Source organism: Passer montanus, unplaced genomic scaffold (assembly GCF_014805655.1).
Source record: "Passer montanus isolate IOZ18808 unplaced genomic scaffold, ASM1480565v1 scaffold334, whole genome shotgun sequence".
NCBI classification, from domain to species: Eukaryota; Metazoa; Chordata; class Aves; order Passeriformes; family Passeridae; genus Passer; species Passer montanus.
In genome coordinates, this window is record NW_024368086.1 from 24,919 (window position 1) to 47,508 (window position 22,590).

At 50.0% G+C, this 22,590-nt stretch overlaps 1 protein-coding gene and 1 pseudogene across 1 annotated transcript; one reads left to right on the plus strand and one right to left on the minus strand.

Moving 5' to 3' along the window:
* Window positions 1-210: 210 nt before the first annotated feature.
* LOC120505236 (serine/threonine-protein kinase pim-1-like) lies at window positions 211-8,284 on the minus strand. Its single transcript, XM_039715550.1, is given in 7 exon segments — window positions 211-215; window positions 375-508; window positions 1,019-1,298; window positions 1,934-2,303; window positions 2,508-2,558; window positions 2,679-2,752; window positions 8,191-8,284. Coding segments are annotated over 7 exon segments (1,008 nt in total).
* A 12,658-nt stretch (window positions 8,285-20,942) lies between these two features.
* On the plus strand, window positions 20,943-21,868 carry LOC120505237 (annotated as a pseudogene).
* Window positions 21,869-22,590: the final 722 nt, after the last annotated feature.

The window sequence follows — 22,590 nt, forward strand, 5'->3', positions numbered from 1 at the left end:
GGAAGGAACAAACTTGTGATGGACACATTGTTGGGTGAATAGGGATGGCAGAGAGGAGGGGCCCTTGTTCCTGATCCAATCACCCACTGGCAAGGGAAGAATTTTCTGGAAGGAAAGGAGAGGCCAGTAAGTGATGGACAGGAATTCGGGGAGGGATTGACAGGGGATATCCGGGGTAACAGGGGAGAAGACAAAAGATTGATATGACTCTTATGCTGGGGAGGGGCAGACCAGAGGGAGAAGGGGGATTCCAGACTGAACCATAGCAGACAGTGGGGGTAATGGGTTAAACCAACTTCAAATAAGAAAAGAACACCACAACAGCCAGGCTTTGAAGAAGGTGCCAGAATTGAAGTCCATCATATTCAACTTGCCAGTGGCCAGGTCCAGGGAGAGGCTGCCATCCTTGATGGTGTCCTCGCTGTCTCCAACAGTAGCAGCCCCACCTGGTACAGCTTCTCCAGGGGCTCCTTCTCCTTCCCTGGGCTGAGACCAGGCTGTCAGGTTTCTGCCCAGGGCTCCAGCTGTCAGGGAACCAGGACAAGCAAAACCAGCTCAGATGGTGGCCACCAGTGCTGGGCAGAGCAGCTCAGCTCCAGCACAAGGGCTGTGTGCTCCCATCTGATGAGCCCTGGGCAGTGACCCAGTCAGGACAAAAAAGTCTGGGTTCCTTAGCTTCTGATGGCCAAGGCATGTGTGGAGCTGTAACTTACCGGGCCCTGGATCAAAGTGTGCCTGTGGCTCTCTCCCTTCTTCTAGGCTAGATGAATATCCTGCATCCAAGGATGACAGAACACCTCTTCTAATGAGGGCCTTTCAAAGTCCTGCATGGATAAACAGCACCTGATCAGATCTTGGCACTCTGGGCAGAGAAACCAAAAACCGCCGGTCAGTTGGAGAAGGCTCCCTGTTGGCTTTGCCCCACTATTGCCTGCCCAGGCCATGCTGGATGTGCTCAGAGCTGGGCCTAAACCTTCCCACCAATTCCCTGTTTTGGAGGAGAGCAGGAGAGCAAAACATGTGCCACCTCCTCAGCAGCTGCCAGAGCGGGATGCTCCCGAGCCCGCTGCTGTCTCCCTGCACTGGTATTCCCCCCATGCCCAGAGATGAGGATCCACCTGGAGAGAGCCATTGTGGCAGCGAGAGCTGATGATCCCAGCTGATGTTCTGGCCCCTCCTGAAAGGGTGCTCCCCACAGACCATCTGGTGCAGCACAATGCCCAGGGACCAGATGGTAGCTGGCTTGTCATAGTACCAGCCAAAGTGAGTCCCTTCCAGGGGGCTGTATGATGGTGTTCCTATGGAATACAGATGGAGTTCATCAGGGGGATGCTGCTGCTCCCAGAGCCTGGCCCCAGCATCCCTGGGTGTGTGGGGGCTGCCCCAGTGGCACACAGGGTGACCCGCTGCCCTCTCGCCAGCACCTGGGACTTGTGTACAGACTTGGGGTTGGAAAAGAAGCCACTGCTGTTGGAAGAGGGCAGCAGAAGCCCTGGCAAGGCTTAACCATGACAGAATCACACTTAGTGCTAAGGGAAAACCATGCCTTCATCCTCCCTGCCTGCATTGCCGCAAAAAACATTATGAACCCAGAACAAGCCAGGTGAGTGAAGCAGCCCAAGCCCTTTCTCACCTGCACACCAAACTGGCTGGGGCACAGGTTCTTGCCCCCCCTCTCTGCTACCCTCACCCACGGGTGTTTTTGTTGGGCTGGCTGCTCCAGCCCCAGTCCTGGGCAGAGTGGTGGGCCAAGGCTGACAGCAGGGCTGGAAGCTGGGTCCCAACCCAGCACTGCTCAAAAGAAACTCAGCTGAAAGCTCATTGCCATGAAGGGCAGCAAAAGGGAGAATCCCCGCAGCCACACCCAGCTTGAGCTGTGAGATCTTGGGCTATGGGATGCCAGAACTTGGAGCACACCCCTGCATTGGCTCACCTGCAAAGTGAATGTAGGCTGTGTCTTGCAGATAGGTGCCACAGCCAAAGCCAATCAATTTGGCCTGCCCGGTGGCCAGGTCAACCAGGATGTTCCCTGGTTTGATATCCCTGTGCAGGACCCCGCAGCTGGTGCAGTGCCGCACGGCCTCCAGCACCTGGCGGAACAGCGGCCGCGCCACCTCCTCGGACAGGAACCCCCGTGCCCGAATGAAATACAGGAGGTCCTGAGAGTGCTTTGGGCACTCCAGCACCATCAAGATGTTGTTGATGGGGAGTTCAACCTACTCCAGCAGCTGGATGACACTGGGGAAGCCATTGGACACCTTGTCCAGCAGCACGATCTCCAGGGGTGCGCTGGTGCCGTCGGGCTGCGGGAGAAGCACAATGCCGTCAGTGGGGCTGATGCCCTGCCGGGGGTCGGGAAACCCTCAGCCAGCCCGGGATGCTCTGCGCCCTGCACTGGCCCCACACCTGCTCTCCCTCGAGGCGTCCTGGCAGCTCCCAACCTGCCGGGCCTGGACTCATCGCTGCCTGGCACGGCCCGGCTCCTCCCTCTGGCCCCGCTCACTCACCAGCTGGCCCCAGTGCTGGACGTGGTTCCTTGGCACCCTTTTGATGGCCACCTGCAAATCAAGGGCAGCAGTGGGCTCAGCTCACCGCCCGACCTGCCCGGCCCCATCCTTCACCCTCCTCCTCCTCCATCACCCCCTCCTCCTGCGCCCACCACTGGCCCCGCCACTCACTGAGGCGCCATCCGAGAGCCACGTTGCTGTAAGAACTCTGCCAAAGCCGCCGGCCCGGCATGGGGAGAGAGAGCCTGGGAGAGGAGGGGACACCGGGAAAGGGAGAGCAAGAGAGGTACAGGACGGCGGGAGAGGGAGAGGAGAAGGGAGTCAATAAAAGTTCCTCCTTTCGCTGCTGCTGCCACTGCTGCTGCTGCTGCAACTGAAGCTCCGGGGCCGTTTGTCTCCGTGTCCGTTTGTCCGTTGCCCGCTCCCTCCCACCCCGAGCCCCACATTCCCCGAGGGCAGCCCCTGAGCCTGTCCAAACACGGGAACTTTGCCGAGTTCAGCCAAGACCCACAGTCTGGACTCCTGCGCAGTGGCTCAGGAGTACCTTGGCTGCTGCTGTGCATTGTCCCTGCTGAGGGTCAAACACTATCAGAGCGCATTCCCTGAATGCACAATTTGTACCTGACACAAACACTGCACTTACCTCTCCAGCATTGCTTTCAAGGAAAGCCAGGGGAAGGCAAACTGTGTGTAGCTCATGGTATCTTACTATGTCTAAAACTGGCCAAGTAATGGATCTTAGATGTAAAATCTATTTGGAATTAATGGGAAGGAGAAGTAGTGCAAGATGGATAAGGGGAGCATAAAAATAAATCTAGAAAAACGTCTTGAATTGTTTCAATTTTAATTTAATTTCTTAAAAGCTCTTTCAGTTTTTCCAGAATCTTCTCCTCAGTCCTGTTTGTTTGTTCCAAGAACCTTTCCTGGAGAATGAGGTGCAGCTTCTGTCACAAGATGTGCCACCAACTGCAGCTTCTCTTGGCTTTCCACACTGTGTGTGCAGCACGACTCTTGCAGCAAAGCAGGACAAATATTTGAAGAATTTGACAGCTTGTTCTTTTCTTTTCCTTGTGGGCTGGGAAGTTGTGCCATTGGTAAGGTTTTCATTGGTAAGGTTACTGTTCTACCCTAAGAAAACACAATGGGCTACCAGGAACTGTTAGGGAATGCAAGCCTGACTGAGTTCAGAGGAAGAATCTGCAGAGCCTGCAGCCAGAAGTGGAGAGCTGTGTGATAATCATCCCAACACCCCCATGGACATCTTGAAAGTGATGTAGAAGATGAAAATGGGCTCACAGAAGGGAGTTTGTTTCTGTGTTCAGTTCAGATTCTGCTACACCTGACATCAAGACTACAATCTACATCTAAATCAAGAGTACAATCAGTTCATGAAAAGCACCAGAACAAACTGGATCTCTCAGGAGATGATCAAAAGAATGTGAAAAGGAGAAATGCATTTCTCAGCACTGCAGTATTTGCCTACATGAAACCCTCCTCCATTTCCCCCCCATGCCTGGATCTGGTGATGACAGTTCTGTATTCACTGTTGCCTCCAGCCCTGAATTCCCTCATCTACAGCCTGAGGAACCAGGAGCTCAAGGCTGCAGTGTGGAGACTGATGACTGGACATCTTAGGAAGCATTAAACTGATTGCCAATTTCTGCAAATCACTTGTAATAAAAGTAATCTTTGATAGTTCTGTTGGTTTGGTTCTTTGATTTCCCTGTCTTTTCTTTTTAAATATTCTTCCTAAAGCTAGGCCATTGTTTCTGCCATTTCTGACTTTGTTTCTCTCCACCTTTGCTGTGGCCCCAGATTGTGAAAATGAGGAGCTGCGGTCTCAGTGGCAGTAAATGAACTAAAGGATCTCCCAGCAGAGTTTTTTGCAGAGATCCCTCTTTAGTTGCCTTCTCTGGAGCTGCAGTAGCAGCAATGTCTGTGTGCAGAGCTGGGGCAGATCAGTGCTGGTACAGCAGCTGTGCCCAGCAGCAGCAGCAGCACTTGGTGTTGACAGTGCTGCTGCCGTGGCCCTGCCCCGCTGCCCTGGTGGCCCTGGTGTTGCTGCAGGGCCTGAGTGCTCTCGGGGCCGGGCACAGTCCTGGGGGTGGCAGTGCCGGGGCTGCAGCAGGGACAGGCCATGGGCACTGCTGGGCAGCGCTGACGCCTCAGGCCAGGCCCTGGGGGCTCCAGGCTCCTTGACCAGGCTCTCTCAAGAACACGGCCAGGCCAATGCTCAGCACAGAAAAGCCCCAGGGTGAGCAGCCCCAGGCTGGCCGTGGGCAGGCTGGGGGCAAACAGCATGGCTGGGGCTCTGCAAGGGCCCTGGGGGAGACGGGAAGGAGCAGCAGAGCAGGGGCTGATCCATCCCCAGTGCGCTGCACAGCCCAGGGCAGCGTCCCAGAGCATCCTCATGGAGCTGCCAACAACATCCCCCCTCTGCAGCCCTGGCCTCTCCCCCAGCTCACAGAGGTGCCGCATCCTTGCAGGCACAGCCACGGCAGCACTGGCTCAGGAGCCCCTGTTTGCATTGCACAGAGCAGGCGGGAGCACCCCCATGCTGCTGCTGTGGGGACATGAACCTGAGGGAGCACAAATGCCATCAGCCCCTGGGGCCAGCAAGGGCTGGGGGACACCAGGGAAACCACTCAGGTTTGTCATGGCCTCTGCAGTCAGACAGAAAGTTTCTTCTCATGAGGTGGGAGTTTCCTGTCCCAGTGCAGACACTGTTGCTCAGAGCCAGGGCTGCCTGGCAGCCACCCCCAATTGGCCACAAGCATTTCCTTTGTTTCACTTTTGCTTTCTTTACCCATCCCTGATCCAGATTTCTTCCTATTGCACATTCCTGTCCCTCTGTCTCTCCCCAGCAAAAAGCCCATCCCTGTTTGCCCTTTCCTCTCTGGCCCCACTCCCCATTGCAGTTCCTGACTTGGCACCATGGGAACGTCCCTTGCACAGCAGGATCATCCTCCAAGTGCTGCAGGAATTGTCTGCAGGCTCCTGCAGTGCCTGGTGCTGCTCCCTTGCCAGAGGCACCCCAGGCCAGGGGGGCACATCTGGGCTGCTGTGTCTGCCTGTGGGGCTCCCTGTTCTGGGCAATGAGGAGGAGCTGCAGAGGCTCTGCAGGACTGACAGGATGGGCTTTGGGGCTGGCAGGAGAAGCTGAGGCACCTGGGCTGCTGGAGCTTCTGAAGAGGAGGCCCAGGGCTCATCCTGCAACTGCTCCAAGGGTGGTTTCAGAGAATCACAGAATCAGCAAGGCTGGAACAGTCCTCAGAGATCATCAAGTCCAACATATGCCCTGACACTTCGTTGTCTCCCTGAGCCTCCTCTTCTCCAGGATAAGCAACCCCACAATTCCACAGCCACTCCTCCTAATGCTTCTATGCCAGATCCCAATCCAGTACCTACTCTCCCAATAATTAACCCAGTTCCTCCCTCAACCTCTCCCTCTGCCCCAACCCCTTTGTCAGGCACCTCAGCAGAAAATTTAGTCCCTCCTGCAACCTATCCCTCATCCTCAACCGCTCTTTTAACTTCACCTCCTTCCAACATTCCTAACCCTAAACCTGAGCCTTCGCCTATCCCTATAGTTACTCTTTCATCCTCACCCAGTCGTGATACATGTACGCCACCCTCTGTACACCCTCCATTATTATCTCCAAATATAGCTCCTGATGTTAATACTATGAATTTACCTCCCTCTCCCTCACCCACATCTATTCCTTTACCACCCACCAATTGGAACCTGAGTTCATCCCCTTTATCGGTAACAAACAGGACTCGGTTTTTCAGGTGACCACCCAAACTGACAATGGTATTGATGGCCCTTGGTGTAACACTGGGTCAAAGACATCAAAGCCTGAAAAAATGATGCCTCTCAGGGAAGTCCCAATGGGTGGGATGATAGGAGGGGTAGGATTTGTAAATGCATCACTCACAGCTTCGGAGGTCCAATGTTTCAAGAAAGAGTTAGGAAATTTAGTAGAAGACCCAGTGGGCATTTCAAACCAAGTGGACCAGTTCCTTGGACCCAATATTTACACCTGGGGAGAACTGAATTTTATACTTAATATCTTGTTTTGTCCTGAGGAGGTCAGGATGATCAGAGCAGCGGGAATAAGGATTTGGGAGAGGGAGAATAGAGTTGGACCTCCTGGAGACCTTAAGATGTCTTTAGTAGATCCAGGATGGGATCCAAATCGAGAGGAGAGCACGAGGAATATGAGAGATTACCGGTCTCTGATAATTAAAGGTATAAAAGAATCTGTCCCTCGTAGTAGCAACACCAAATTGGCTTTTGAGGGTACCCAAGAGAAGGATGAGACTCCAGCAAGCTGGCTTAATAGACTGAGGAGGAATTTTCAGCTATACTCTAATATAGATCCCGATAGTCCAGAAGGACAAGTACTTTTAAAAGTGCAGTTCATTACCAAATCTTGGCCTGACATTAGGAGAAAGTTGGAAAAAATTGAGGATTGGCAAGACAAATGTATAAATGACTTGCTAAAAGAGGTTCTGAAGGTTTACTTAGGGAGGGAAGAGGAAAAGGCCAAGGCAAAAGCTAAAATAATGGTAGCCGTGGCTCAGGAAAGGGTTGGGGCGGATAGCAATCCACCGGTATGGTCCCCGGGAATAGACCAAAACAAGCCAATTCCGTTGGTAGGACAATATTGGGAAAAGCCGGAATTTGGAAAGGATGGAGAAAGACCAAGGAAGATAGAAGGAGTACCCAGTGATAGGACCTGCTATTATTGTGGGGAGGTTGGACACTTTAGGACATATTTGAAGAAATTGCGACTAGATGAAGAAATTGCGCAAGAACAGGAAGCATTGGAATGGGTCTTGAGGGGTGATGACTCGGGGTGTCAGGGGCTTTATCTATTAGGGGATCCAATGAGACACCAAGAAGAGCCCCTGGTAAATTTTAATGTGGGTCCCCAAGATGAAGACTTTGAACTCCTTGTGGATACAGGAGCTGATAGATCAAGTATTAATAAGCTGCCAGTGGGGATGACTCCTGGAAATAAGATCTGTGAAATATTAGGAGCAGAAGGGAAACCGTTTTTAGCACCAATTGTTGAAAATGTAGAAATAAAAGGAAATTCGAGACAATATATAGTGGATATTATCTATTTACCAAGACTAGAAACCAATTTGTTAGGAAGAGATTTACAAGTCCTGTTGGGAGTGGGGATTGTACCAGAGAACGGAAAGATGGTTGTTAGACTCATGAGGTTAACTGAAAGGGACTTAGAGGACATTCACCCCGAGGTGTGGGCTGAAGAGGGAAAAAAAAATATGGATATTTAGCAATATGTAGATGATCTATTAATCTCTGGGGAACAGGAAAGCGAAGTCAGAACTGCCAGTATACAACTATTAAATTTTCTAGGGGAAAAGGGGCTGAAGGTATCGCGAGATAAGTTGCAATTTGTAGAATCTGAAGTCACCTATTTGGGACACGTGATTGGAAGGGGGTATAAGAAATTAAGTTCTGAAAGAATTACAGGAATTATTTCTATCTCAGCTCCAAAAACTAAGAGGGATGTGAAAAAACTCCTGGGATTATTCGGGTATTGTAAATTGTGGATAGATAATTACACGCAGAGAGTAAAATTCTTGTATAATAAATTGGTAGATCAGTGTAGGGGTGCATCAGTTTTAAGTTGGTTTATTCCTGTACCCCCCCAACGCTCCGTCCGGAGCCGCCGGGGGGGGGAGCTGAGGGCCGGAACCCGGAGCCGCCAGTCCTCTCGGCGGCCCCGGTCATTTACCATCCCGGGGGGGAGGGGAGGACCCAGCCCCATTGGGCCCCGTTCCCACAGCATTCGATAAAAGAGTTGTGCAAAGCCCAAAAAGATTTCTCCCGGGAGAGTGAATATTTCCGGGGAATTCTCTTACCTTACGGTCCCTTGCTACCCCCTTGACATCATATGTAAAGATCGTACAAGAACCTAATGAGTCCTTTTTAAGCTTTGTTGAGCGCCTTCGCAATCAAAGACCCCGAGACCTGGAGGACGGAAGGACCCTTTGACCTTGTCACCTGGGGGAGGGGATACGCTTGCGTTTCCACTCCCTCGGGTCCAAAATGGGTCCCTTCAAAATGGGTCAAGCCATACACTGCCTCCAGTCAAGTTCCAACTAAAAAAGTGGCACAGGTTGAAGAAGCCTGTTGGAGGAGAAAAAAGAGGCCTTTTGAAGGAGGGGGCAGGCATCCCCCCTCGCCTTCTAGGAGGCCCGTGTACATTTGGACGGCTGACGCTGTTTGCTCCCAACAATTCCCAAATTAAAGATTGGAAAAAGAAGATTGTCGCACACAATTCGGTCCGCGTAGCAAGAGATCTTAAAGATTTAAATGAACAGTGCGACTCCCAAATTGTTCATTGGTCAAAGCCAGAAGGTATCGCATGGACAGTGTTTCTCCCGTGGGTGTCTATTGTGAAGTCTCTAGGTGAATTCGCTCAGGAAGTCTCTCTGCGGGAGAGTGCCCTTCCCCCTTCAGTACTGCCGGCGGCACTGGCCGCAGCAGCCGGGAATCCAGAGGCCAGTCACTGCCGCTGCAGATCAGGAACCAATCAAATGGACAATAGATGATGACCGGCAATTACAAGACCTAAAGAATAAATTATCTTCAGCCCCCGTACTAAGTTTGCCCAATTTTAGTAAGGAATTAGATCTCTTTGTAAGTGCAGAAGAAGGAATCGCCTATGGGGTACTTACCCAAGAATGAGGAGGATCACGAAAACCTGTAGCATTTCTGTCCAAATTACTAGATCCTGTAGCCCGGGGGTGGCCCACTTGCCTGCAAGCGATTGCAGCGGCAGCAGTTTTGATTGAAGAGGCCCAGAAATTAACATTACAGGGAAAAATTAAAGTGCACACACCGCATGATATTAGAACGGTTCTTAGCCAAAGGGCCCAACAGTGGCTCACGGATTCTAGGATTTTAAAATATGAGATCATCCTAATAGATACTAAGAATCTGGACATTGCTACCTCTAAGTGTCTTAATCCTGCCCAATTTCTTTTGGGAGAACCTGTGGACAATTTAGAGCGTGATTGCCTAGAGTTAATACACATGCAAACAAAGGTAAGAGAAGATCTTGGGGATGTACCCTTACGTTATGGGAGAGTCTTGTTCACAGATGGATCCTCTAGAGTAGTCTCTGGGAAAAGAGCTTCTGGGTATGGTATAATAGATGGTAAAGATATAGAAGTTGTAGAAAAGGGGAAGCTGTCTTCGAATTGGTCAGCTCAGTGCTGTGAAGTATTTGCATTAGAAAGGGGACTAGATCTGTTAGAAAATGATTGTGGCACTATATGTACAGACTCGCAATATGCATTTGGCATAGTACACACATTTGGCAAAATCTGGGAAGAGCAGGGATATTTAAATTCTAAAGGGAAAAATCTAGTACATACAGAACTAATAAAGTTAGTATTAAAATCTTTACAAAAGCCAACAAAATTGCAATAGTGCATATAAAAGGACACCAGAAAGGAGATAATTTTGAGATAAAAGGAAACAAACTTGCTGACTAAAAGGCTAACGAGGCAGCCTTAGAAATAGGAGAACCAATTAAGATCTTCAAACTAGAAAGGAAAGCCAGACAACAAGAAGACGAAGTAAGGCCAATCTTTAGTGAGAAGGAACGAAAGGCGATAGAGGAATTGAAGTTACACTAAGGGGAACGTGGTGAATGGTTAACCCAAGATGGGAGGAGGTTTCTAAACCAGGCATTAGCACAGAAGGTATTAACAGAAATACACGAGTTAACACATTGGGGAACCCAGGGACTATGCGACCATTTCTTAAGAGAAAACATATGCATTGGAGTGTATGAATTAGCTAGAGCAATAACCAAAGGGTCTGTCAAAAAGTTACTAAAAAAGTAATGAGAAGAATAGAACCTAGAGGAAGAGAATTGGCTATAAGACCATTCCAAAACATATAGATAGATTTCACTGAAATGCCCCTAGCACAGGGATATAAGCATCTATTGGTAATAGTAGACCACCTCACCCATTGGGTGGAAGCTTTCCCCGCCAAAAAGGAAACTGCAGAGGTGGTCGCAAAGATAATCCTGGAAGATATCATTCCCCGGTATGGTTTAGTAAACACGATTGATTCTGATAGAGGGCCCCACTTTGCTGCTCAGGCCTTACAGCGAATAATTGGAGCTTTGGGGATGAAATGGAGACTACATACTCCATGGCATCCCCAGAGCTCGGGCAGAGTTGAAAGGATGAACAAAACACTTAAAAATGTGTTGACTTAATATCTGAGACCAAATTAAATTGGCTAAAGTGCTTGCCCTTAGCCTTATTACGTATTAGAACAAGACCCCGAGCAGACATAGGGGTCTCCCCATATGAGATGATGTTTGGGCTTCCCTTCTTATTGTCCCCCTACAGTACTGGAAATTATCTAGATGGAGAAGAAGCTACACGGAAGTACTTAGGAGCTATTGGGAAAACGTTAGAAGCCCTCAGAAAAAAGGGATATATACCCCAAACCTCTTCTCACAATACAAATGTTCATGATATTCAACCCGGGGATTGGGTACTAATTAAATCATGGAACAATATGCCTCTAACGCCTAAGTTTGAAGGTCCCTTTCAGGTGTTGCTGACTACTCACATGGCGATACCGACTCAAGAAAAGGGTTGGACACATATTACTAGAGGCCAGTAACACCTCCCAGCGAAAGATCCAATTCCCTTGATCCGCCTACAGGACCAGTAGAAAGACCCTCATCTACCAGTTCGCGAGAATGGACTGTAATCCAGAATCCAACAGATCTAAAGATAACTCTTAAGAAAAAAACCGAGGACTGACAAAGACTGAAAGTGAAATCAGAGTTATGTCTATAAAAGTTCAGAAATTTGTTGTAATGTTATAAGTGTTCTAAGAGTTAAAAAGTTAAAATTATTCTCTCTGGAAATTTAATGAAAATCAAATTCTCCTACTGAGCTTTGCTAAAAAGGGGCAGTAAAAATTAGTAATTAGAGGGTGAAACAGCCAGTGTAAAAGGACTCTTATCAGACCCCTGAGAAGACCTTAGATCCAAGAGGCAAGACCGGAGGGAGCAAGCAGGGGAGGAATGGCCCCTACTGGACTCTTGGGGAAACTAGTGCTGGTACTAGTGATGAGTGCTGCTCTTAGCAGAGACGATGACCCTTGCACCAAATGTTATCATCCCATCTATGATGGGGAAGACCTGAGGTCCTTCTTTAGAGTCCATACCAACATAAACCCGAGCTGTTTTAATTACCTGTTGAGACCTATTGCCTAAGAAATCAGGAGCACACTTAGGAGTCCTGGTATATGATGACTTACAGAAGAATAATAGAAAAAAAAGAGATGTAATTGACATGGGAGGTACACAAGTATGGAGAAGTAAAGTATGGACTCCAGAAGAAATTATTCAAACATATGGGCCAGCCACATGGGCTCAGGATGGATCCTGGTGCTACCATACCCCCATCTATAATCTATATATTAAATAGGATAATCAGGCTCCAAGCAGTACTGGAAAAAGTTTCAAATCGAACAGCGCTAGCATTCGAACATATAAGTGACCAATTGTCCCAAACGAGAACAGTAATTTATCAAATTAGGTTGGCAGTAGACTACTTATTGGCAGATGAAGGAGGAATATGTGGAAAATTCAACTTGTCTGAGTGCTGCTTAGAGATTGACGATAAAAGTATAGTAATAAAAAACATTTCTAAGGAAATCCGCAAACTGGCCTATGCTGGAAATCAGGAATGGACACCTCTAATAAATAGTAACTGGTGGGATGAATTCTGGTCCTTTAAAGGGACATGGTGGGAAAAGGCTGCATTTATAACCGTCTGTTCAATAACCAGTTTGGTGTTTTTACCTTGTCTGTTCCCTTGTTTAGTTAGAATACTAACTTCCACAGTCCGAGCAAGTATTCAATGTCTTGAAGTAAGTAATCAAAAACAAACAAAAATAATGTTAATAGAAAGCCAGAAGCCAAACCACAAGATGGCAAACGAGATATATAATAAATATAAAAAACTTAGGAAATTTTATTTCCAAGAGCAAGAAACAGCAAATTGATGTGGGCATCAACCCTATCAAAGGAATAGAGGGGGGAGTTGTGATGGACAAGTTTATAAGTTAATGCTATTGAAATTGTTACTGTTAATGTGAAGTTGCAATAAGTGAAGTGTGTTAATTATGTTGTTGTTAAAATGTAAAATCTTTAATGTTACTGTTGACCTGAAGTTGTAATAAGCAAAGTCATTGTTACGATGTTAAACCTGTTAGTTACCTCCACTGTCAATCCCCACATTTCACAGCTACCCTTGTTACCCCCATCAAGTGCTGCCTCCACTGCTCTCTAAAATGGCGCCGAGAAAACTACCCCGGGAAATATGCAAATGAAGGGGAATTCAAGGGAATCTGATTAAAGACCCTAAAACCAACAAACTAAAACAAAATTTAAGAAACCAAGTGAAGGGTTCCTGCAGTGGCCCAGTGCAGCTTGGGCTGATGATCCACCCTCACAGCTGGCCCAGGGCAGCTCTGCAGTGGTTTTGGTGGCACCTTGGGCTGGCACACACCTGAGGAGTGTGTCTGTTTTCAGTGGGGAAACTCACCAGTTTTAGATTACTTCAAAAAATACGAAAAGGGAAAACCACTCTTAGGCTGAGTGCAACCAGCTCTCCAAGCACAGCAGGTCCCAGGCGAGTGAGAACAGATAGGATGGGGCTGGGGAATGTGGAGTAAGGTTGTCCACACTGGGTCAGAGCTCAAGGCACAGCTTCTCTGAGCAGGCCAGAGCTCCTGAGGAGAGACCCTGGGTAATTATCAATCACAGAATGCTGCAATCACATCTGTTCTAAAGAGAAATGTAATAAAATACATCTTTTGAAATAATGTGTATTTTTTACAAACTTTTTGAACTATTTCTCCATAACTGGACTAGGAAAATTTTAATGATCCTCTCAGGGCTTTGGTGTTGTTTACATCAGACTCAGTTCCTGAGAGTGTCTTCAAAAAACTTCTCAAGAAGTCAAATTGAACCTTCCCACACAAAGCCTTGGGCTCATCCAGACTCCTTCTGGGGGACGTGCTGCACCACAGCCCTGCCCTGGGAGGGAAATTTATCTCTCCTTGTTTCCATTCTGGGTCTTCACAGCTGCTCTGGGTGACATTTTGTCTATCTCAGGCTCATTTCTACTATGAAGAGGTCCTATATATTTGCATCCACCTTTGTAGTCCTCCATCCTTTTTCTGTCCTCAGTCTCCACAAAACTGAACCCAGGACTTCCAGCTCCCATATAGTGATCATATAGTGATCATGTTCTTGGGGTCTCCAAAACACATCCTGGGAGATCTCTGGGCCCTTTCAAAGATGTTCAGCCTTGGAGATGTTGTGATTTAAGCCCAGGAATGGCTGAGTACCCTGTTCCCCAAAGGTTGTACTGGGAATAAAATACAGAATAATACACTGTGTCTTTTAACTGACTGAGGGCAGATTTAGATTTTCTGTAAGGATGAAATATTTTACGATGATGGTGGCAAGATACTGGCACAGGTTGCCCTTGGAATAGAAACCCCATCCCTGGAATTGTTTAAGATCAGGGGCTTTGTACAACCTGAACAAGTGGAAGTGTTCCTGGGTAATGGAAGGGGAGTTTTACCAGAGGCTCTTTTAGCTTGCTTCTAACTCAAACCATTTTACAATTCTTTGATTCTTATATCCCAACTGCTTCTCCACAGGCTACCTACGCACACCATGCCAGCATTTTAATCTGGCCTAATTCCCAACACTTCCTTAAAAAGGAAAGAATTGCCATATCAGGGACATGAATTTCCATGGTTATGGAGGAACCATTAAAATACCAAAAAGTAAAGAAACTTTAAGGTAGTTGGAAGTTGGAAGGACCAACATCTCAGTGTGACAGATTCACCAAGTGGGACAATGGCAGAGACTCTGATGGTGACCTCCCAGCTGAGGATGGGGGTTTCTACCTTGGGGTCTGAGTATCAGGATGGAAGGTTGCTCCCAGGAGGAGTCCCTGTGCATTTCCCTCCCCCATGCTTCTGCCCTTCCTGATCCAGCTGCTGTGGGGCAGCAGAGCTGGGGCAGTGCAGGGACAGGGCTGGCTCTGACAGGGCTTTTGTGGTTTAGGAATGGTGCTCTCCAATTTACTGCTCCCCCTACAAAGATCATATGTCTCCCCAGACTGATATTCCCACCATTGTCCCCCACACCACAGGGGCTTTGCCCACCTGGGCCTGCTTGATCTCAGCCACATTTCACAGTCAGGAATAACTTGGAGATGGTGTCCATGGTTAAATCCACCCCTTGCTCACGAGCCCATCTGGAGGTTGCATCTCTGCCCTGATGACCTGAGGTGTCCAGAAATAACTCACCCTTGTGTGGCCAGTCCAGACCCAGCTGAGACACTTTAATCATGGCAGCCCCATCCCCCTGTCCATTGTTTCGATGCTCTTCAGTGCCTGACTCTTGGGCACGTGAGCATCCATAGGAGGGACTTTCACAGCCCACTTCTCCCCCAGGCAGTGAAGTCTTGCCCCAGTCCAGCAGCCCAGATGGGTTTCCCTCTGCACTGCCAATTGTCCCTTTTCCATCATTCCAGCCACCCCACAGAGCATTTCTCTCTATCCCCGAGTCAGTGCAGAGGTGCAGCACTGGCCATTTCTCTGCCTCAGAGCGCCGGGTATGGTCCCAGTGCTGCAGTGACTGTAGGAAAGGGGACCCACAATGGGACATTTCTTGGTCAAATACAGACAGAAAGAGTGAGAAACTATGACTTGGGTTTTGGCCTCACAGCCCCTGCCGTGGTTTGCAGGGAGCTGCAGTGTGGCACAGCCCTGGCTGTGCCCTGCAGTGCTGGCCTGGGAGAAGGTGTCGGTGCCAGCTGGCCCAGGGAGCTGCAGCGTGTGGGGAACGAATCCCTCCTGGCCTCCTGCCCCCGGGTGACACTGCAGGGCCTCATGGAGCCAAGGGGCCATTGTAGCACTTCAGGGCCCCATGGAATTAAGGGGACTATTTGGACATTGCAGGGCCTTGTGGGACTGAGGCCATTGTGACACTTCAGAACCAAGGGGCCACTGTGAAACTACAGGCCCTTGTGGAACTGATACTGAAATTGCCCAAATAGAAACTTTCTAATACAGTTTCAGTATTAAGAAGCAGCCATTCTTTACTGCAGTGCTGATTACTAGGAGGATCCTTCCTCCATTTGAGTGCCCCGAGCATCAGGTGAGCAAAGGTTTTATCATACATAGTGATTACATATTCATGAGCTCATCCTTTGTGGTGGCCTATAGCTGGCCTGTAGGCCTCACAGTATAAACAATTCCAACTTTATAACTGAAATAAGTGATTTATTATATAATTACCTTACTTATGTTACCATTATATAATTACCTTACTAATGAGCAGTAAGAGCAGGCCCAGGCCGCTGGGGACTTAGGCTTCTATCGGCTTGTTAGCTGAATAGTAACTGCCTCAGCCAATGAGGAATAACCTCATGGGCCTTCTTATCTATATAAGGAAGTGAGATCTCAATAATACTGGTTGTTGCTGCATGAACACAGAGTGTCAAGTCACCTGTCTCTGAAACTGTGACCTTTGGTGACTGTGGTGTTGCATATTTTTAAATGTTATTGTTGTTTTCTTTTAGTTTGAAGATGGTTTAATCCTCTGTTCCCCTCATTTAAGTCCCTCAGAATGGTTTCTCCCTAAGTTGTTTACCCCATTTTTCCAGCCATTGCGTTGCCCCTCAAAGTGATTGATCCCCTGCTCCTCCCCTTATGCCCTTATATGTTTGTGTCAATCCTTATGGTACTGCCCACTGCCCCTGCCTGTCATTGTAACCACCCCCCCCTTCTTTTGAGAAAATTCTGCGTCAATCATTCCTAGTCTAGTCCATGATTTGTCTCCAAGGCTTCTTCCCTCCCCGGTGTAGTCCTCATTGGTTCTGCCATGTCTTATATTCTTCCCCTTACCTTTGCTTATTGGTTACCTTGTGTTTCCACCCTTTATGCCCGCTCCCATTATAAGAAACTCCCCAGACCCTTTTTCCCCGACACGTGCCCATGATCCTGTGTTGGAATAAAGCTTCCTTGGCATCCATACAGATGAGCATTCTCTTGTTCCTTTGCCTTGGGGCTTTGCAGCCTGCGCTTGTCTGTGTCACCCATGCCACAGCCTATACCACTACCCGGGTATTCCCAGGGAGAGAGCCTGGGAGTGGCCGCTGTTGTGGCCCCCTCCGGTCACGTGAGGAGCAGCTAGCCGGCGCCTCTCTGCTCCAGTGGCTGCAGTGTGAGCTACAGGTGAGCCCAACGTGATAACAACAGCTGCCACCGACAGAGCGGGGAGATGGAGAGGGCAGCCAAGAGGAGCTGCCCACAGCCTTTGAGCTGTGCAGAGCGGCGACCAGCGCCGCGGGGCAAGCAGGAGGAGTTGCCCACAGCCTTTGAGCTGCAAAGAATGGCGTAGAGAGCCATGACTGGTCCGGGTTTCCCCTTTTTTTTTCTCTTATTCTTTCTCTTTTTGTAAGTGGAAGACACCACCAGCATGGGAGCAGGGGTTTCAACAATGGAGGACCCCCTCCATTGGACATTGCAGGTGTGGACTCCTATTTTAAAGAAAAGATTCGAAAAATATTATGAATGGGCTTTATTAACCCTAATAATGTGGTGTGAGAGCCATGGACTGGACGTATGGGAAAGGGCTGCCCTAGTTTTATGCCCTAGATATAAAACTTAGGAGCGGGCTGGCCGACATATCCTCACATTTGCCTTTACAGGAGATGACTCTACCATTAATGTTATTAAACCTTGGAGACTCGTAATGGACATGATAAAATAGTTGCAGAGCAAGCGGGTGGTGAGGACGGCAGACGCAACGCAGCTGGTGCCGCCTACCAAGGTGAACGGTGAAAGCAGGCCACTGGGGGAGGTGGCAAGAAGAAAAGATGCTTTGCTGGGCAAGCAAGGCAAGAGGATGAGTTCAGAAAACACAGGGTGCTGGGAGGCCACTGGGCAGAGCTGTGGAGCTTCCCCAGCAGGGTTGACCTGCCTGAGGAGCACCCTTACGTCCCCTGGGACTGGGCTGCCGCCCCTGGCAGGAGTGTTTGCCCAGTAGGATGTCCCCCAGTTGCCCAGGCCGTGCCATGCCCCAGGCGGGAGCGTGTTGTCAGCAGAGTACGCCATTTCTGGGGCCAGCAGCAGAGACGCCCCAAGCAGCTGCACTGTGTTGAATGGGCACCCTGCAGCCCGTCTGTGCCCTGCCATGGCTGCTGAGACCCCTGAAATGCCTGGCTGCTTTGCTGCTCTCTGCTCTGCTGCCCCTTGTTCTGCCATGCTGGCAGAAACCTCTGCAACCACCCAAGACCAGCACACATTGTCAACGGAGCATGGTGCTGCCAATCCAGAGGGTGGAGAGACGCTGTGTTGCAGACCCGCGTTGAGCAGCAGGCACTCTGCTGCTCCCCCACGCCCTGCTGCACCAGCTGGGACCCCAGAAGCAGTGCTTGGGAGTTGCAGGGAGGCACTTTGCCATTGCTGCCACTGTAAGGCACCCAGCCATCCCTGCTGTGAGATGCCTTGCCCCTGTGGTAGGATGCCTGGCTGTGGATCAGGGCTTGCTGCCATTCCACCAAGTCCTGCCACACCAGCTGAGATCACAGAAGCAGTGCCCGGCCCCTGTGAGATTCCAGCTCTTCTGTGCCATGCTGCACTGGTTGAAACCCCTTTTAGCCATCTCTGCCTGCAGCAGATCCAGCTCTTCGTCGAGTGACACGGAAACACAAGAGGTTTCAATTGTGTTTCCAGGGGAAGCCTATGGTGCAAGGGGGGACTCCTCTCTCCCTGATGGATTTGAGGGTTGATTACTTGAGGGGTGGTGATGGATTGGAAGTTGATTACTTGAGAGATGGTGACTGGGTGGAAATCTAAACTGTTATTTCATTCTGTGGAGAAAAGGGAGGGGGGAGGAGGAATATATTTGGAGGGTTTTCATTTCCTAGATTTGTGTGTGTGTTCCTTTTTAGATATTGTAATTAATAAAGTGTTGTGTTTTTCCCTCCATCCCCAAGTGGGAGTCTGCTTTGTTCTGTTTCCGGGTCACATCTCACAGTAACCATTTTGGAAATACACCTTTTCATGGGGGCCCTGGCATTGTGCCAGGGTCAAACCATGACACCCCCTAGAAAATTTCCTGTATGCAAAGGTATGTCCCAGACAAAAGCTCTGGCTGGTCTTGGCCTTTGGTGATCACATCTCATCTGCCTCAGAAGCACTGGGGCTCTTTGCCTTCCTTCCTATGAAAAAGAACTGACCTTCTTTTCCAGGGCCCATTGCAGAAATTGAAATTTGTTTGCCAAAATTTCATCTATCCCAGGAGCGCTCCCAGACAAAAGCTGCCAGGTCAAACAGCTCTTCCTGGCCTTGTCCTGTGATGATTTTCTTAGACTATGAGCAGAATATTTTCATCTGAAAGCACTTTGGAAAGTATCCAAAGATCTCCCAGGCTGGGGTTTGCAGGCTTCAAAAACATAACCTATATATGGAGGCTGATGTGCCTGGGCTGTGGTTGTGAAGAGATTGAGGACAGAACAGGAGTGGCCTGAGAGAGCTTGAAGGGATTCAGAAATGGGGGAGCTCTTCTCCATAGTGAGAAACAGCCAGATAGAGAAATGATACCACAAATGCAGCTGGGGAGGTCCAGACTGGACACAAGAAGAGAGGAATTTCCCCCCTGCTTTCTCAGTCGTGTCCCTCAGTGGGACCCATTAAAACTTCAAGAAACTTCAGAGTTTCAATTTAAGTTTGAATTCTTGAGAAGTTTCTTGAAGACACTCTGAGGGACTGAATCTGATATAAACAACACCAAAGCCCTGAGAGGGTCATTAAAGTCCTTGTGCTGTGTCTGTGCTGCTGAGCTTTAAAGGAACAGCTCTTCCCAGGACCAGCTCCTCTCCCAGCCCAGCAGGGCTGAGGGCTCTGCCTGCAGGCACTGAGGGGACAGGAGCCTGGCAGAGGCAGGCTGAAGACAATCAGGATTGGGAAGACATTGAGCTGAGCTGAGACTTCACTTGGGGAACGATCTTCACAGCCCACTCCATGGTGAGTCTGTGGATGCAGGGCAATGTCCCCTGTGCTCCTGGAGGGATCTCCTGAAGCTGGCACACCCCACAGCCTGGGGAATGTTCCAGGAGGACTCTCCCCATTTCTCTGTGGCAGAGGAGCAGGAGGAGGAGGAGGATGATGTGCGGCACAGCGTGGCTGCCCTGGGCACCGTCAGAGGGACAGGGCAGGATGGCTCCTGCTGCCACGGATGGCTGCAGGGGGTGAAGCTGGGGTTGCAGCCAGGGCTGCCCAGGGCTGTCCTGCAGAGCAGGTCCTGCAGCCCTCACGGCTCTTGGCCAGCTCAGGGGATATGCCCATGGACACTGCAGGGGAGAAGCTGGAGTTGGAAGGAGTGACCCCCATCAGGGCAGATTCCTCCTGCTGTGGAGATGGTGCTGCATGGCCAGGGCTGCTCTCAGCTTTCTCCTAAAGGGAAGGGAAAGGGGCTGTCAGCTTTGGCTGTGTCACTGAGACTCTTGCACTGTCAGCCTGGTCATCAGCAGATGTGCCTCAGATCTCCCTCAGAAAGTGCCTCCTCAGCCTTCTCTCCCTACAGACAGCAGCAGCAGCACCTTGGCTTGCAGCATCTCTGTTTGTCCTGCCCTTAGGGCCCTGCTGCCAGATGCCCCTGGGCAGTGCCCTGTGCTGGGAGGGGTCTGCAGGGCAGAGCTGAGCCCCCAGGGATGGGATGGGCTCTGGCAGCACTGGCAGGGACAAGGCTTGGGTAGAGAGAAACAGCTCCCAGTAGGCACAACTCCAGCAGCAGAGAGCCAGACCAACCCTTGTTACACCTTCCTGTTCAGGTGCACAGGGAAAGAGAGAAGTCTTTAGAGAAATTGACTTTGAAACCGAAGTCTTCAAAATGTCCACTTTATTTTTCAAGCATGTTTTAAGTTGGATCACCCTGAACATTAAGGAGGTGTAATGAGGAACGGACACCTTTGTGGTTCCAGCAGGTCGGACTGCACAAGGGCACAGGGAGCCCTGTTTTGCCTCTGGGCTCCCCAGTGTCCAGGCTGACAGCAATGCTGAAGATCAGGCAGTAACTCAACAGCACAAACCTGAACTCAAAAAACGATTAGGAAAGTTCCCTCATAGGAAGAGAAGTAGTTTTGAGGGGATTTCAAAAAAAACCCCATAGGATTGACTCCAAGAAGTTGGTCCCAGTTTGTCAATGTCTTCTTTCAACAGTCCACGATTTCCAGAATGAAGAAATGTCCAATCTGGCACTACCATTTCCTTCCCAGACAGGTGTTAATCCTCTCTAAATACCCATACCAAGGCTACAAATGTCCAACAGCAGCTCCATCAGCCAATTCCTCCTGCTGGCATTGGCAGACACGCGGCAGCTGCAGCTCCTGCACTTCTGCCTCTTGCTGGGCATCTCCCTGGCTGCCCTCCTGGGCAACGGCCTCATCATCAGCACCGTAGCCTGCGGCCACCACCTGCACACGCCCATGTTCTTCTTCCTGCTCAACCTGGCCCTCAGCAACCTGGGCTCCATCTGCACCACTGTCCCCAAAGCCATGCACAATTCCCTCTGGGACACCACCACCATCTCCTACACAGGATGTGCTGCACAGCTCTTCTTCTTTGTATTCTTCATTTCAGCAGAATCTCCTGACCATCATGTGCTACGACCTCTACATGTCCATCTGCAAACCCCTGCACTACGGGACCCTCCTGGGCAGCAGAGCTCGTGCCCACATGGCAGCAGCTGCCTGGGCCAGTGCCTTTCTCAATGCTCTGCTGCTCATGGCCAATACATTTTCCCTGCCCCTGTGTCATGGCAATGCCCTGGGCCAGTTCTTCTGTGAAATCCCCCAGATCCTCAAGCTCTCCTGCTCCAAATCCAGCTTCAGGGAACTTGGGCTCATTGTGGATATCTTTGTTTAGGACTTGGCTGGATTTTTTCATTGTTTTCTCCTATGTGCAGATCTTCAGGGCTGTGCTGAGGATCCCCTCTGAGCAGGGCCGGCACAAAGCCTTTTCCACATGCCTCCTTCACCTGGCTGTGATCTCCCTGTTCCTCAGCACTATGATGTTTGCCTACCTGAAACCCCCCTCCATGTCCTCCCCATCCCTGGATCTGTCACTGTCAGTTCTGTACTCGGTGGTGCCTCCAGCCCTGAACCCCCTCATCTACAGCTTGAGGAACCAGGTGGTCAAGGATGCCCTGAGGAAAATGATGACTCTCTCTTTTCAGAAGCAATAAACTCTCTTTTTGTCTGTTCAGAACCTCCATAATGTAACTCTTTATAATGGGCCTTTTTTCCTTATTTGGACATTTCTTCATTGGGAACTCTTCTTATTATTTTTCTAGTCTTATAATGTTTTTTATTAAATCCTGTAGTACTACTCCAAGCATTTCTACATGAACTTCTACTTTGCTTTTATAACAAAGAATTTCAGGAGGCTTGTTCTCTCTGCATTTGAATAAAAACAAGTGGCTGTCCTGACCTGTGTGTCCAAGGCATTTCCTCAGCCCTCCTCTGGCTCTGCAGGGGCAGTGCCTGTGAGCAGAGGTGGAGGGAGGGGGCTCCCAGCACAGCAGCACGGCCAGGGACAGTGGCCCTGCCTCTTTCCACATCTGCTCCTCCTCAGGGAACTCCCCCAGGAGGATCCAGGGCAGCCCCAAGCCCCACTGCCAGCCCAGGGACAAGGCAGGCACCTCTGAGCCCCCTCCATGGCCCCCAGAGCCTGTGTGGGAGGGGGTGAGTGCAGGGAGCACCATCAGCTGCCTCTGTGTGCCAGGCTGAGCAGCAGAGCCCAGCAGAGGCAGCCCAGGGCCCCGGGCAGCACAGCCCCCGTGCTCTGCAGAGCAGCAGCCCCAGCTCGGGGCTCTGGAGAGCAGGGCAGGGGCTGCAGCAATGGCTGCTCGGGCCAGCACAGACGGACCTGTCTCAGCCGGGCCGGGCCGGGCGGCTCCTGCCGTGG